The sequence below is a fragment of the Cebus imitator genome, unplaced genomic scaffold (assembly GCF_001604975.1).
Source record: "Cebus imitator isolate Cc_AM_T3 unplaced genomic scaffold, Cebus_imitator-1.0 Scaffold8, whole genome shotgun sequence".
Classification (NCBI taxonomy): Eukaryota; Metazoa; Chordata; class Mammalia; order Primates; family Cebidae; genus Cebus; species Cebus imitator.
In genome coordinates this window covers 7,481,772-7,495,111 of record NW_016107323.1, presented here as the reverse complement: position 1 = coordinate 7,495,111, position 13,340 = coordinate 7,481,772, and the positions used below count along the sequence as shown (strand labels likewise).

Here is a 13,340-nt window from a genome sequence, read left to right as displayed (position 1 = left end):
GGCTCACTGCACCCTCTGCCTCCCAGGTTCAAGCAATTCTACCTCCTCAGCCTCTTGAGTAGCTGGGATTACAGGGGTATGCCACCACGCCAGGCTAATTACGGGGTTTCATGTTGGTCAGGCTGGTTCCAAACTCATGGCCTTGTGATCCTCCTGCCTTGGCCTCCCAAAGTGCTGGGATTATAGGTGTGAGCCACTGCACCTGGCCAGGATCTTTTGCTTTCTTAAAGGACTTTCTAATCTATGTCTATCCCAATTTGTCAAAGTGTGGAATTTGGGCAGGGATATGCTTCAAAGTATGACACATGTTTTGTGAAATACTTTCCCATAACTTTGTCATCAGCAGGAAACCAGAGGATTCTGTCCTAGTAAGGATCCCTACTAATTTGAAATCATTTCTGTGTGATCATTCATACAATTGTATCTTTAGACTGCTGATAGTCTTGAGTATATTTGGGGAAAATCCACAGTACTTTATAGAATTAGGTCATCAATCATTATAAAGTACCACATCTTACTAATGTTCTTATTAATGTTCTTTCTGGTACATTCAGATTGAACAGTTCATTCATTATTAGTACCAAACATTTTCAACCTGTTATAGACATATACCCTTTTATGAGTTTGGGGTGGTGGCGGTGGTTCTACTTTTTTTATAATATAGAAATCTATTATTTTTACCTTTTTCTCAAACCCAGCTTCCCATACTAACTATGTACTTCAATCCATATCAGAAGGAATCCCCCTCTAAAATGAAGATTGTTCTGTATCCAGGTACTTTTATGTTGATTACCAGTGAGGGTGGAAACTTCATAGTGGTTTTTAGTTTTACAGAGGGTTTGTCCACTGAGATCTACATTGAAACAATATAGGCATAGAACAGATACCTGCTGAAACTCGTCTTTATGAAGAAGAATCTTATTTAACAATTTATAAGTGTGCTAGTTTTATAACCTTGTGTTACTTTGAGATTACAAGCTATGTCCTGATAATTCTGTGTCCTGATAATAGTTCCTTTTCTTTGCAATAATTTTAATTTTTGTTGCAAGATGAATCAAGCTTCTTTTGGTAATAATTTTAATTTCACGCATTTTGGGTTTTTTAAATTAATTTTCATTTACAAAGTCTGCAGTCGCAAAACTATTTTGTTTTATCCTATTAGCTATTTAATGATTTCTTTGATAATATTAAAGAATAGAAAACTTTTAAAAGTACTTGAAGGGCATATACATTTATGGGTGAAATGTCTGTGAAGGAAAACATCTTATATAGAATGAAGGTGCTTATACTGATCAACATAAAGAAATTGATTACATTGTCCTTTGGAGGACAGATTTTTTTTTTCTTTTTTTTTTTTTTTTTTTTTTTTAAAATTTTTTTTTTTTTTTTTTTTTTTTTTTTTTTTAAGACAGAGTCTTACTCTGTCGCCCAGGCTGGAGTGCCAGTGACACCGTCTCAGCTCACTGCAACCTCCACCTCCTGGGTTCAAGTGATTCTCCTGCCTCAGACTCCTGAGTAGCTGGGATAACAGGCACCTACCACCACACCCGGCTAACTTTTGTATTTCTTTTTTTTTTTAAAGTAAAAACAGGGTTTCACTATGTTGGCCAGGCTGGTCTTGAACTCCTGACCACATGTGATCTGCCTGCATCAGCCTCCCAATATGCTGGGATTACAGGTGTGAGCCACTGCGGTAGGCTAGACAGATACTATTTTTAAATGATGTTTCTAACAGTATTTTGTTAAGTGGCTAAATTACTGTTATTTCTCAAATCTTGAAATTTTTAAATAATAAAATTTTACAGGGTTGGGGTTTATATTCTTTTATATTTCATAGCAAAATTTCCTTTTGTCATCTGAGACTAATTTGCAACTCTAAACCACCTTATGCTAAATTTATCACTCATTTAGCTGATCTCTTTTTTGTTTTAATGCTCTCATGTACATGAAAGATTATGAAAAGTTATTTTTTTAAGTTGGGTAACTACACCAAGGGTACATGAGCAATTTAATCCAGACCGTAAAAATATGACAGTGAGGACTTCTAATAATGAAGGAAAGTAAAGATATCAAGGAAAGTAAAGATATCAAAGATTATAATTCCAAAGCACGCCTTTACCTAATGAAGCTGAAACACAGGCTGTTTGTATATCTCTGTAATGTATACCTAATAGTTTGAAGTAACAAACATGCCAAATTTTCGCCATTATAATTCCAAATAGTTGTCAATCTAGTACACATAAATTACAGAAATAATTTTTTTCTCTATTCGCAATTCCCTTTAATAATGTTTCTGGGATTAATCATTTTCATATTACAACAGCAGAAATATGAATTACCATATCAGTCTTTAAAAATGCCACATTCCAGGCCGGGCGCGGTGGCTCAAGCCTGTAATCCCAGCACTTTGGGAGGCCGAGGCGGGTGGATCACGAGGTCAAGAGATCGAGACCATCCTGGTCTACATGGTGAAACCCCGTCTCTATTAAAAATACAAAAAATTAGCTGGGCACAGTGGCACGTGCCTGTAATCCCAGCTACTCAGGAGGCTGAGGCAGGAGAATTGCCTGAACCCAGGAGACGGAGGTTGCGGTGAGCCGAGATCGTGCCATTGCATTCCAGCCTGGGCAACAAGAGTGAAACTCCGTCTCAAAAAAAAAAAAAAAAAAGCCACATTCCATAGGGCTAAGTAGTATACTTTTCATTTTATAATTTTTAAAATTCAGTGTATTCATGGGTCTCTAAATCACTTTAGAATGTTTGATTTCATTCTTGGTAAATAGAATGATTACCTGTATTATATATACACAACTATTTATGATAAAATAAGATTGATTTAGAACAAAGTACATTACCATATGTAAGTCTGTTTAAATTGTCATGTTACAATCAATGATGAAACCTATCTGAAAGCTGATAACCTGAAGAAAAATATGTACAGATTTAGCTTCTGAGATTAAATAGTCATGATAGGAACTTTATGAATAATTTGTTCTGTGGGATTCGGGATCTCGTATAAGACTTAAAAGGGAGCTTACAGTTGGAGACTATTTTGTTTTTACATTATGTTTAACATTATGCTTTATCTTACCTTGACACTTTAAAGTTGGTGTTGGTATTAGGAGATCTGCACATCCCACACCGGTGCAACAGTTTGCCAGCTAAATTCAAAAAACTCCTGGTGCCAGGAAAAATTCAGCACATTCTCTGCACAGGAAACCTTTGCACCAAAGAGAGTTATGACTATCTCAAGACTCTGGCTGGTGATGTTCATATTGTGAGAGGAGACTTCGATGAGGTGATGTATAATGTATTTCCCTTTCCCTCCTCAAATATCTCCTGTTCTTGATTCTTACTTACATAAGCTTTATCATTAGACCCAGATTTCTCAACTGGTAAGGTTTTTTTTTTTCTTTTTTCTTTTTCAAATGTAAAATTACTATTCATGCTCCTCCCTTACTATTTGGAAATCACTGATTTAGACTACCTAGTAAACATATTAAATACTTTGTCTTACTAAATAGATACTGAGTAAAAGTGGCTTTGTTACTGTTTTTGGCTGTCATTTAGTTTATAAAGTTTTTTTTTTGTTTTGTGTTTTTGAGATGGAGTCTTGCTCTGTCGCCCAGACTGGGGTACAGTGGCACAATCTCAGCTCACTGCAACCTCTGCCTCAGGTTCAAGTGATTGTCCTGCCTAACCTCCTGAGTAGCTGAGATTATAGGCACACGCCACCACTCCCAGCTAATTTTTTATATTTTTAGTAGAGATGGGGTTTTGCCATGTTAGCAAGGCTGGTCTCAAACTCTTGACCTCAGGTGATCCTCCCGCTTCAGCCTCCCAAAGTGCTGGGATTACAGACATGAACCACTGTGCCCAGCCAAGTTTATAAAGTTTTTATTAGGAACTTTTCACTGCCATTACCTCTACTACTTTATTCCAAGCCACCGCATCATTTTCTTGTATTCCAACTTCCTAATTCTACCCTTGCACCTTACAGTTTATTCTCCAGCTAGCAACCAGAGTGATCCTTTTTAAGTGAAGTAAGATCACACTACTTCTCTGTTGGCAACCCTCCTGTGGCTTTGTTTCTCAATGGTTAGCTTTATAGCGGATGAGGGAGTTTTGAAGAAGTGATAGAGCTGCTCTATATCTTCCATGTGGCAGTGCTTATACAGCCATGTGCATTTGTCAAAACCCATCATACGATACATGAAAAAAGTATGATTTGCCAGGCGCAGAGGCTCACGCTTGTAATCCCAGAACTTTGGGAGGCCGAGGCGGGCAGATCACCTGAGGTTGGGAGTTCAAGACCAGCCTGACCAACATGGAAAAAGAAACCCCGTCTCTACTAAAAATACAAAATTAGCCAGGCATGATGGTGCATGCCTGTAATCCCAGCTACTTGGGAGGTTGAGGTAGGAGAATCACTTGAACCTGTGAGGTGGAGGTTGCAGTGAGCCGAGATTGTACCATTGCACTCCTGCGTGGGTAACAAGAGCAAAACTTCGTCTCAAAAAAAAAAGAAAAGAAAAAGTATGATTTTACTCTGTGTAAATTATGCCTCAATAAACCCGACTTTAAAGAAAAAAAGGAGGCCGGGCGTGGTGGCTCACGCCTGTAATCCAAGCACTTTGGAGGCCAAGGTGGGCGGATCACCTGAGGTCGGGAGTTCAAGACCAGCCTGACCAACATGGTGAAACCCCGTCTTAAAAAAGAAAAAAAGGAGCTCTGGAGTTCCCGTTAGTTAATAATAGAATTTTTGGCAGATTACTTCCCCTTTCTGATCCTTGGTAAATATGGCTGAAATGGATGATTTATTTATTTTGAGATGGAGTCTTGTTCTGTAGCCAGGCTGGAGTGCAGTGGCGCAATCTCTGCTCACTGCAACCTCCGCTTCCTGGGTTCAAGTGATTCTCCTGCATCAGCCTCCTGAGCAGCTGGGACTACAGGCGCACACCACCATGCCCAGCTATTTTTTCTATTTTTAGTAGAGTTGGGGTTTTACCATGTTGGCCAGCATGGTCTCGATCTTTTGACCTCGTGATCCACCTGCCTCGGCCTCCCAAAGTGCTGGGATTACAGGCGTGAGCCACTGCACTAGGCCTGGAATGGATGATTTTTAAGACACCTGCCAGTGCCAACATTGTATGATGTCACATAATCCTGATTCTACCTTGAAAATTTTGTTTTTCTGGGAATATATAGAAGCTTTTCATAAATTAAACTTGGTTGGTGTTCTTTAATGGGGTTCCTTAAACCTAACTGAAGGAACATACTGTTTTTGGATAAATTAAAGGTGACATGGAGGTGAAAGATGGGGGAGATAAAAGGAAAGGACAACCAACCTTGTTGTGCCTGTTTCATCATCCATAAAGTGGGAATCATAATAGAACCTTCTAGGATTGTTTGTATTAAGTTGGTATTTGTAAAACCTCTACAGTAGTGCCTGGCTCATACTAAGTACTATATCAGTATTAGCGCTCATTATTTTAAGCCATCTATAATAAACTATTAAACTATTAAGGCTATATTAAGCTATCATGAACACACCTTAACTTACATGCCTTAGGTAAAGGGAAATCACAAGTTTTCAGGGAATAATTATTCTTTACAGCATGCACAAAAGAACCCATATTCTTTAGAAATAAACACAGTAAAGGGATTGCATGATAAATTCCAGTTTTTATTGAGTAAGTTATGTTTTAAATATAGTTGCAGCTTTAGAGACTGAGAAGAAATAAAATATTTATAAATGTGGCTGGGCACAGTGGCTCACACCTGTGATCCTAGAACTTTGGGAGGCCAAGGCAGGTGGATCACTGGAGGTCAGGAGTTCAAAACCAGCCTGGCCAACATGGTGAGACTCTGTCTCTACTAACAATACAAAAAAATTAGCTGTGCTTGGTGGTGAGTGCCTGTAATCCCAGCTGCTTGGGAGGCTGACACAGGAGAATTGCTTGAACCTGGGAGGTGGAGGTTCCAGTAGGCTGAGATCCTGCTACTGCACTCCACCCTGGGAGACAGAGCAAGACTCCATCTCAAAAAAAAAAAAATTATAAATGTGTATGTCGTGGAGCACTACATCAAAACATCATAAGAGATTGAATGTTTAAGCAAACTGACATTTTAAAAATACCAGCATCTCTAAAATACATATTTTCTTATGTCTCTTTCTTTCATTAGAATCTGAATTATCCAGAACAGAAAGTTGTAACTGTTGGACAGTTCAAAATTGGTCTGATCCATGGACATCAAGTTATTCCTTGGGGAGATATGGCCAGCTTAGCCCTGTTGCAGAGGCAGTTTGACGTGGACATTCTTATCTCAGGACACACACACAAATTTGAAGCATTTGAGCATGAAAATAAATTCTACATTAACCCAGGTTCTGCCACTGGGGCATATAATGCCCTGGAAACGTAAGTAGGATAGAATTTGGGAATTTGGGGGCTTTAGTAAAGCAATTGCATGTATGACATTTCATAAAAGAAATGTGTCTGGGCACAGTGGATCATGCCTGTAATACCAGCACTTGGGAGGCCGGAGCAGATTGCTTGAGCCCAGGAGTTTAAGACCAGCCTATACAATATGGTGAGACCCTGTCTCTACAAAAAAAAAAAATTTAATTAGCTGGGTGTGGTGGTGTATGCCTGTGATCCCAGCTACTCAAAAGACTGAGGTGGGATGATCACTTGAGCCCAGGAGGTTAAGACTGCAGTGAGCCGTGCTGGAGGCTCTGTACTCCAGCTGGGGTGACAAAATGAGACAGTCAAAAAAAAAAAAAGGTAAAAATAAATGTGACCTTTTTGAGACAAGAGTCTTGCTCTGTCACCTAGGCTGCAGTGCATTGGTATGATCTTGGCTCATGGCAACCTCTGTCTCCCAGATTCAAGTGATTCTCATGCCTCAGTCTCCCAAGTAGCTGGGATTATAGACACCCACCACCACGCCTGGCTAATTCTTGTAATTTTGGTAGAGACAAGGTTTCACCATGTTAGCCAGACTGGTCTCAAACTCCTGACCTCAGGTGATCCGCCCACCTCGGCCTCCCAAAGTGCTAGGATTGCAGGCGTGAGCCACTATTCCTGGCCACCAGTGACTATTTAAATAAATCTAGCCATTTTGGTAGTCTTCTTTTGGTAACTGTTCATGTGACATGTAACAGATTTCTCTTTGAATCCAAATTGTCATCTTAAATTTATGTGCTGCTCTTTGTGGTACAAAACACTGACATTATTTGTTTTTTCTTCTAGAAACATTATTCCATCATTTGTGTTGATGGATATCCAGGCTTCTACAGTGGTCACCTATGTGTATCAGCTAATTGGAGATGATGTGAAAGTAGAACGAATCGAATACAAAAAATCTTAAAGCCAGGCCTGTCTTGATGATTTTTTTTTCATTGTCCTGTTGAAATCAAGTAAATAAATATTTACGAGCCACAAAATTGTATCACCTTTATAATATTTTGCAGTAAAATATAATACCATCTTCTCTGTTAATACATAATTGCTCTAAGCTTCCTGTAAACTATAAGAATATGTTTAGTTTACAGCATATGGATTCTATGAAAAAATGTCCATGACACAGTAACTGGTCACTTGTTAAGAAAAATTTATCCTTGTAAATATCTTCAAAGTTGGTATTTGGAACTTTATTCCAAAAGTAGTGCATGTGGAGAAAGAATCTAGACTTTCTTGTATACATTTTTCTCTTCTCCAGTAATAAACAATTACCTTTCATTTATACTTTCTTGATAACCTGCTGTTTAATTTTAAAAAACATAAAAATGAGAAACCAAGTGAAACTTCAGATATAAATATTGAAGTGAAATAGATGATTTTCAGAGCTCTTTTCTCTTAACACTATGTTAGAATGTTGAATTCAGATTTTATTTGCTAAATAATATACCATATCGACATTAAATTAGCAGTGATTCTTCAAACCGTTGCTACTCCCATTTTTCAAGGTTTAATAACATTTTTAAAAATATAAATTTAGGGGCCAGGCTCACATCCATAATCCCAGCACTTTGGGATGCCGAGGCGGGCAGATCTCCTGAGGTCAGGAGTTCAAGACCAGCCTGGCCAACGTGGTGAAACCCTTTCTCTACTAAAAATACAAAATTAGCCATGGTAGCATGTGCCTGTAATCCCAGCTACTCGGGAGGCTGAGGCAGGATAATCAATCACTTGAACCCAGGAGGTGGAGGTTGCATGGAGCAGAGATCACACCATTGCACTCCAGCCTGGGCAACAAGAGGGAAATTCTGTCTCAAAAAAAAACAGAAGTTTAGCAAGGAAGCACACTAGAGTAATATATAATGTAAAGAATCCTCTTGTTAGTGTAAGTGCCCCCAACTTAATCCAGTCTGAGTCTCCAAGTATTTATGTGGCAATTTCATAATAGGGCAAATGTGTATTTACATTTTGAAGTTATATTCAAATAGCAAATATTTATTGAGCACCTACTTTGCAAGTCAGAGTATTATCTCTGTCAAATGCTATTCTGTATCTGGATATTTCAAAGCTTTCCTTAGCCTTCGCTCTGTTGCCAGGCTGGAGTGCAGTGGCGAAATCTCAGCTCACTGAAACCTCTGCCTCCTGGGTCCAAGTGATTCTTCTGCCTTAGCCTCCCAAGTAGCTGGGACTACAGGCAGCACCACCACACCCAGCTGATTTTTGTATTTTTAGTAGAGATGGGATTTCACCATGTTGGCCAGGATGGTCTCAATCTCTTGACCTTGTGATCCACCCACCTTGACCTCCCTAAGGTCTAGGATTATAGGCGTAAGCCAGTGTGCCCGGCCCTCATAAGATATTTCAATATTGTTGTTTTAGGACTTACTGTGAACAGAGAAAGAAAAAATTATACAATGCGTTTGTCACATTTAAAGAAAAGTAATTCAATGTTGAATGCAAGAAAAGTTTTAATTATATCTAGCTAGAAGTACAAGTATACTACATGTATATTTTCTTACATAAATGTCATTGGTACATGGAACTACATCAGACCAGTTACATTGTTGTAAAAATTTCTGAACGAAACAAAATTACTTAATGATTTAAGGAATAACAGTACTAACCTAAACATAGAGGACACAACTCACAACCCCTTACCCTCAACTTTGGCACGAATTCAATACACAAGACAAGACTGTCAAGTTAACATCAGATGTTCTCCCTGTTCTTCAATTGACATTGATTGCATAAATTTATTTAGTAAATCTTCTTCCTTTTTTTCTTCACTCATGTATGATTCAGAATCATTTGAAGAAACTGAAGGAAAAATAAGAATTTTTAGTTGTCTGTTTTGGAAATAAAGCTCTAAGTACAAGATTCAAAATGACCTGGCTTATTAATAAGCCTGTAGTAAAGACAAATTGCCTGCAATTCTCTAGGCTCTTAGTCACCTCCTCTTTGCCCCAAATTTCTTACTCTTTAAGATACAAAGTACTGTATTCTAGCCATGTTACTGTATAGCAAATTATGTTACTAAGTCCTATATTACCACTGATTTTTAAAATCTTTTTGTTGGGGGAAATTACAGTGGTCAGCTATATCTTCAGAATCTCTGCATTTTCCTTTAGTTCCTTCTCATCTCTTCCCCCTACCTGGAATTTCCTCTAACTGTTCCTTTTGGAACCTCACTTATGCTCTCTCCTGCCCTTTCCCTCATTGCTTGGCTAGGCATGGTACAATACTTACAGCAGAGGTGGCTAACACTGTCATACAGTGAAGGGATATCAATTCAGAAGGCCTATCTTCCCTACTTGTTTTGTTTTTTGAGATGGGAGTTTTGCTGTTGTTGCCCAGGCTGGAGTGCAATGGTGCAATCTCGGCTCACCACAACCTCTACCTCCCATGTTCAAGTGATTCTCCTGCCTCAGCTGAGTAGCTGGGATTACAGGCATGCACCACCATGCCCGGCTAATTTTGTATTTTTAGTAGAGATGGGTTTCACCATGTTGGTCAGACTGGTCTTGAACGCCTGACCTCAAGCGATCTGCCTGCCTTGGCCTCCCAAAGTGCTGGGATTACAGGCATGAGTGACCGCACCCAACAAACTTCCCTATTTCTTACCCACCTCCCTACTTCACTATACTAATAACTAGGAAATTACTTAACATGATTTAACATTATCAGTTCTGAGGAACACTTCTGATCATTCGGTCTGTCTTCCCTTTTTCATTTTGTAATATTTTGTACTTGTGGTAGAAGGATGCTTTATGCTGATCCTTCCGAAGTCTGGATTTGTCTATGTTGCAGCTGTAAAATTTTGATAATATCACCTGCATGGCTTGAATATCAAACAAAATGATATACAGTAGTCCCTTCTTATCCGCACTTTTGCTTTACAAGGTACAATGTAAGCTATTTTGAGAGAGACCACATCCATGTTTTATTACAGTATGTGTTCTATTTTATATATTGTTAATCTCTTTATATGCCTAACTTATAAATTAAAACTTTATCATAGATATGCATTTATAGGAAATAAAGTAGCCAGGTGCAGTGGCTCACACCTGTAATCCCAGCACTTTGGAAGGGCGAGGTGGGCGGATCACCTGAGGTCAGGAGTTCAAAACCAGCCTGGCCAACATGAAGAAACCCCGTCTCTAGTAAAAAGTACAAAATTAGCCAGGCATGGTGGCGGATGCCTGTAATCCCAGCTACTCAGGAGGCTGAGACAGGAGAATCGCTTGAACCCAGGAGGCGGAGGTTGCAGTGAGCCAAGATCACACCATTGCACTCCAGCCTGGGCAACAAGAGCAAAACTCAGTCTCAAAAAAAAAATAATAATAATAACAAAGTATATATAGGGTTCAGTACTATCTACGCTTTCAGCCACCGACTGGGGGTCTTGGAACATATTCCCTATAGATAAAAAGCGCCTATATAAGAGATACAGCCCTTTGCTATACTATACAAAATATGCTATACGAAATATGTTGTTCATCCAAAAATAGCACTACCTCATAAAAGAAGTGCTACTGGTTGAGAAAGTCATGTTTGTGGTTCTGGGTTCTAACAAATTCTCTACTAAGTCTCTGACCTTGGTATTATAAATACCTTGAATCTCACTTCTTTGAGCAGTATTTTTTTTTTTTAAATTTGAGACAGAGTCTCACTCTGTCACCTAGGCTGGAGTGTAGTGACATAATCTTGGCTCACTGCAACCTCCACCTCCCAGGTTCAAGTAATTCTGCCTCAGCCTCCCAAGTAGCTAGGATTACAGGCACCCGCCACCACGCCTGGCTAACTTTTGTATTTTTAGTAGAGATGGAGTTTTGCCATGTTGGCCAGGCTGGTCTCAAACTCCTGACCTCAGGTAATCTGCTTGTCTTAGCCTCCCAAAGTGCTGAGATTACAGGCGTAAGCCACTGTACCTAGCCCACTATGTTCTTTTAATTGTAAGCATAAACTATATTTTGATTTTTTTTTATCTGCAACAATAAAAGCAAATCATATTCTAAATTGGTTAATATCTGCCTAATGGAAATGAAATTGTATGTGGCATAGTAGTTTTAGGCATAAGATCTTCAAAAATGCCTATTTTTAAAATTTCACATTTACCTGGTTGCATGAACAGTTTCCTTGGTCTTCTAAAAATCTTCAGTGACTTACATCTTGTTTTAGATACATACCCAGTTTTTATCCTATAAGAAAGGAAAGTATCTTAATTGGAGCCAGCTGCCTAGTGCATGTGGGAGACCACATAAATTCGTTTTATTAGCTGCAGCATTACCAAAAACACCCTTTCAGCACCCAGATTCTGTAATTTCTTAATCCTGACATGTAAAACTGCTACAGTGCAATTTCAGTACTCATGCTTCTTAATCTTTTTCCTCTCCGTTACATAGTATTCCCCCGTGCAAAACCAACCATATGCTTCTCCTTTTGAAAGTGTTTGCATTATTTTGAGGTTGAGTGGGAATCACATTGAAAAGAGCAGTCATCCATATCTCTATCTGAAGAAATGTTTATAATTCTACAAAATACATTCTAAAAGAAGTGCAGTAAAGAGAAAGTATGAAAATCTCTCTCTGCTTTTTAAAAGTCCAGCCTATTCTGAATTTAGCAAAGTGAATATATTAGGAAACACAAGCATTATCACTTAGCTACCCTTCAAAAGAGATGGGGAAGGCTGGGCACAGTAGCTCACACCTGTAATCCCAGTGCTTTGGGAGGCAGAAGTGAGAGTAGCCTGGCCAACATAGACACTGTCTCTACAAAACTTTTTATTTAATTAGTAGGGCATGGTGCTTTTGCCTTTCACCCTAGCTGCTTGAGAGTGTAAGGCAGGAGCATTGCTTGAGCCCAGGAGTTTTAAGGATACAGTAAACTGTATCACACCACTACACTCTAGCCTGGGTAACAGAATAAGACCCTGTGTCTCAGGAAAGAAAAAAAAAAATTTGAACTGAGATACATAGATAACGTTTTCTGCCTTTTACACACTAAGAAACAGACCCTTCTTTGTTTCTCACTGGTCGCCAAAGGGAATGCTGTAGGAGCATTTCAGGTGCAGATGCGGCTGCAATATCAGAAGGCCCCAAGTCCTCTCTCTCCAGTTGGTGTCGCCATGTAGTGCAGGGGTAATGCTGTTTTTGTGAGTAACGAGAGCTAAGGCGGCTTCTGTGATGAGTGAGGACACCTGTCATACAAATCACCTCTGTTAAAAGACCCTCTCAAAAAAAAAAAAAAAAAAGAAAAAGACCCTCTCACTAATTGTAAAAAACTAGTGAAAAGCCAACTGGAGGTGCACCTGCCTGGCTTTTGTGAGCTGTGCTGAATTACATGCATGTACTGCCTCTTCATTAACATCTTCAGATAGTTCGCATTATAGATTTTAGCAATGCTGCACAGATAACGCTTCTGGCCTGTGGTGAGGTCTGGATGCTAAAAGACAGAATAAGAGGATTTATAGTCTGCATTGTTAAAGAGAAGTTGGCAATATTCCTTATCTGAAGAGATGAAATGTTCAGGAGAGTTGTACCAACTGTATTTTACTTAAGCAAATTCAACTATGTTAACTTGACCAAAAGAGAAACAAATAGCCATTTAAACAGTGCAAGTGCCTCTGCTTGCCATTCCACTCAGGTGATTCAGATGCCCTATGAAGTTTGAGAACCCATTGCTCTAGATGAAGAAGGAAGGAGTGAATGTGCTGTTCTGTCAAGTGTTACTTGCTGTGCACCTCTCAGTGTGGGCATCTTGCCTTCTCAAAATGATTTTTGAGGCCGGGCGCGGTGGCTCAAGCCTGTAATCCCAGCATTGTGGGAGGCCGAGGCGGGTGGATCACGAGGTCAAGAGATCGAGACCATCCTGGTCAAC

General features: G+C 39.2%; 2 protein-coding genes and 1 non-coding gene across 6 annotated transcripts in view; 2 read left to right on the top strand and 1 right to left on the bottom strand.

Moving 5' to 3' along the window:
* VPS29 (VPS29 retromer complex component) overlaps positions 1-7,948 on the top strand; it is an 11,108-nt gene extending 3,160 nt beyond the window's left edge. For 2 of the 3 annotated variants that reach the window (XM_017542087.2, XM_017542083.2), the window contains 3 exons: positions 3,107-3,298; positions 6,187-6,422; positions 7,257-7,948. In XM_017542087.2, coding sequence (XP_017397576.1) covers positions 3,107-3,298; positions 6,187-6,422; positions 7,257-7,374 — 546 coding nt within the window. In that variant the 3' untranslated portion in view covers positions 7,375-7,948. Of the gene's footprint in view, positions 1-734; positions 775-3,106; positions 3,299-6,186; positions 6,423-7,256 lie in introns of all 3 variants that reach the window. The other variant, XR_005202449.1, reaches the window with a different exon arrangement.
* LOC119473490 lies at positions 2,888-2,957 on the top strand. Its single transcript, XR_005202708.1, has one exon. It is a non-coding gene; the product is annotated as a small nucleolar RNA SNORD50 (small nucleolar RNA).
* Positions 7,949-8,914: 966 nt separating the features above from the next.
* The window catches only part of FAM216A (family with sequence similarity 216 member A), an 18,255-nt gene continuing 13,829 nt past the window's right edge, over positions 8,915-13,340 (bottom strand). For both annotated transcript variants that reach the window (XM_017542019.1, XM_017542014.2), the window contains exons 4-7: positions 12,776-12,905; positions 12,477-12,660; positions 11,580-11,662; positions 8,915-9,281 (exon numbers count right to left, since the gene is read on the bottom strand). In XM_017542019.1, coding sequence (XP_017397508.1) covers positions 9,163-9,281; positions 11,580-11,662; positions 12,477-12,660; positions 12,776-12,905 — 516 coding nt within the window. In that variant the 3' untranslated portion in view covers positions 8,915-9,162. The remainder of the gene's footprint in view (positions 9,282-11,579; positions 11,663-12,476; positions 12,661-12,775; positions 12,906-13,340) is intronic.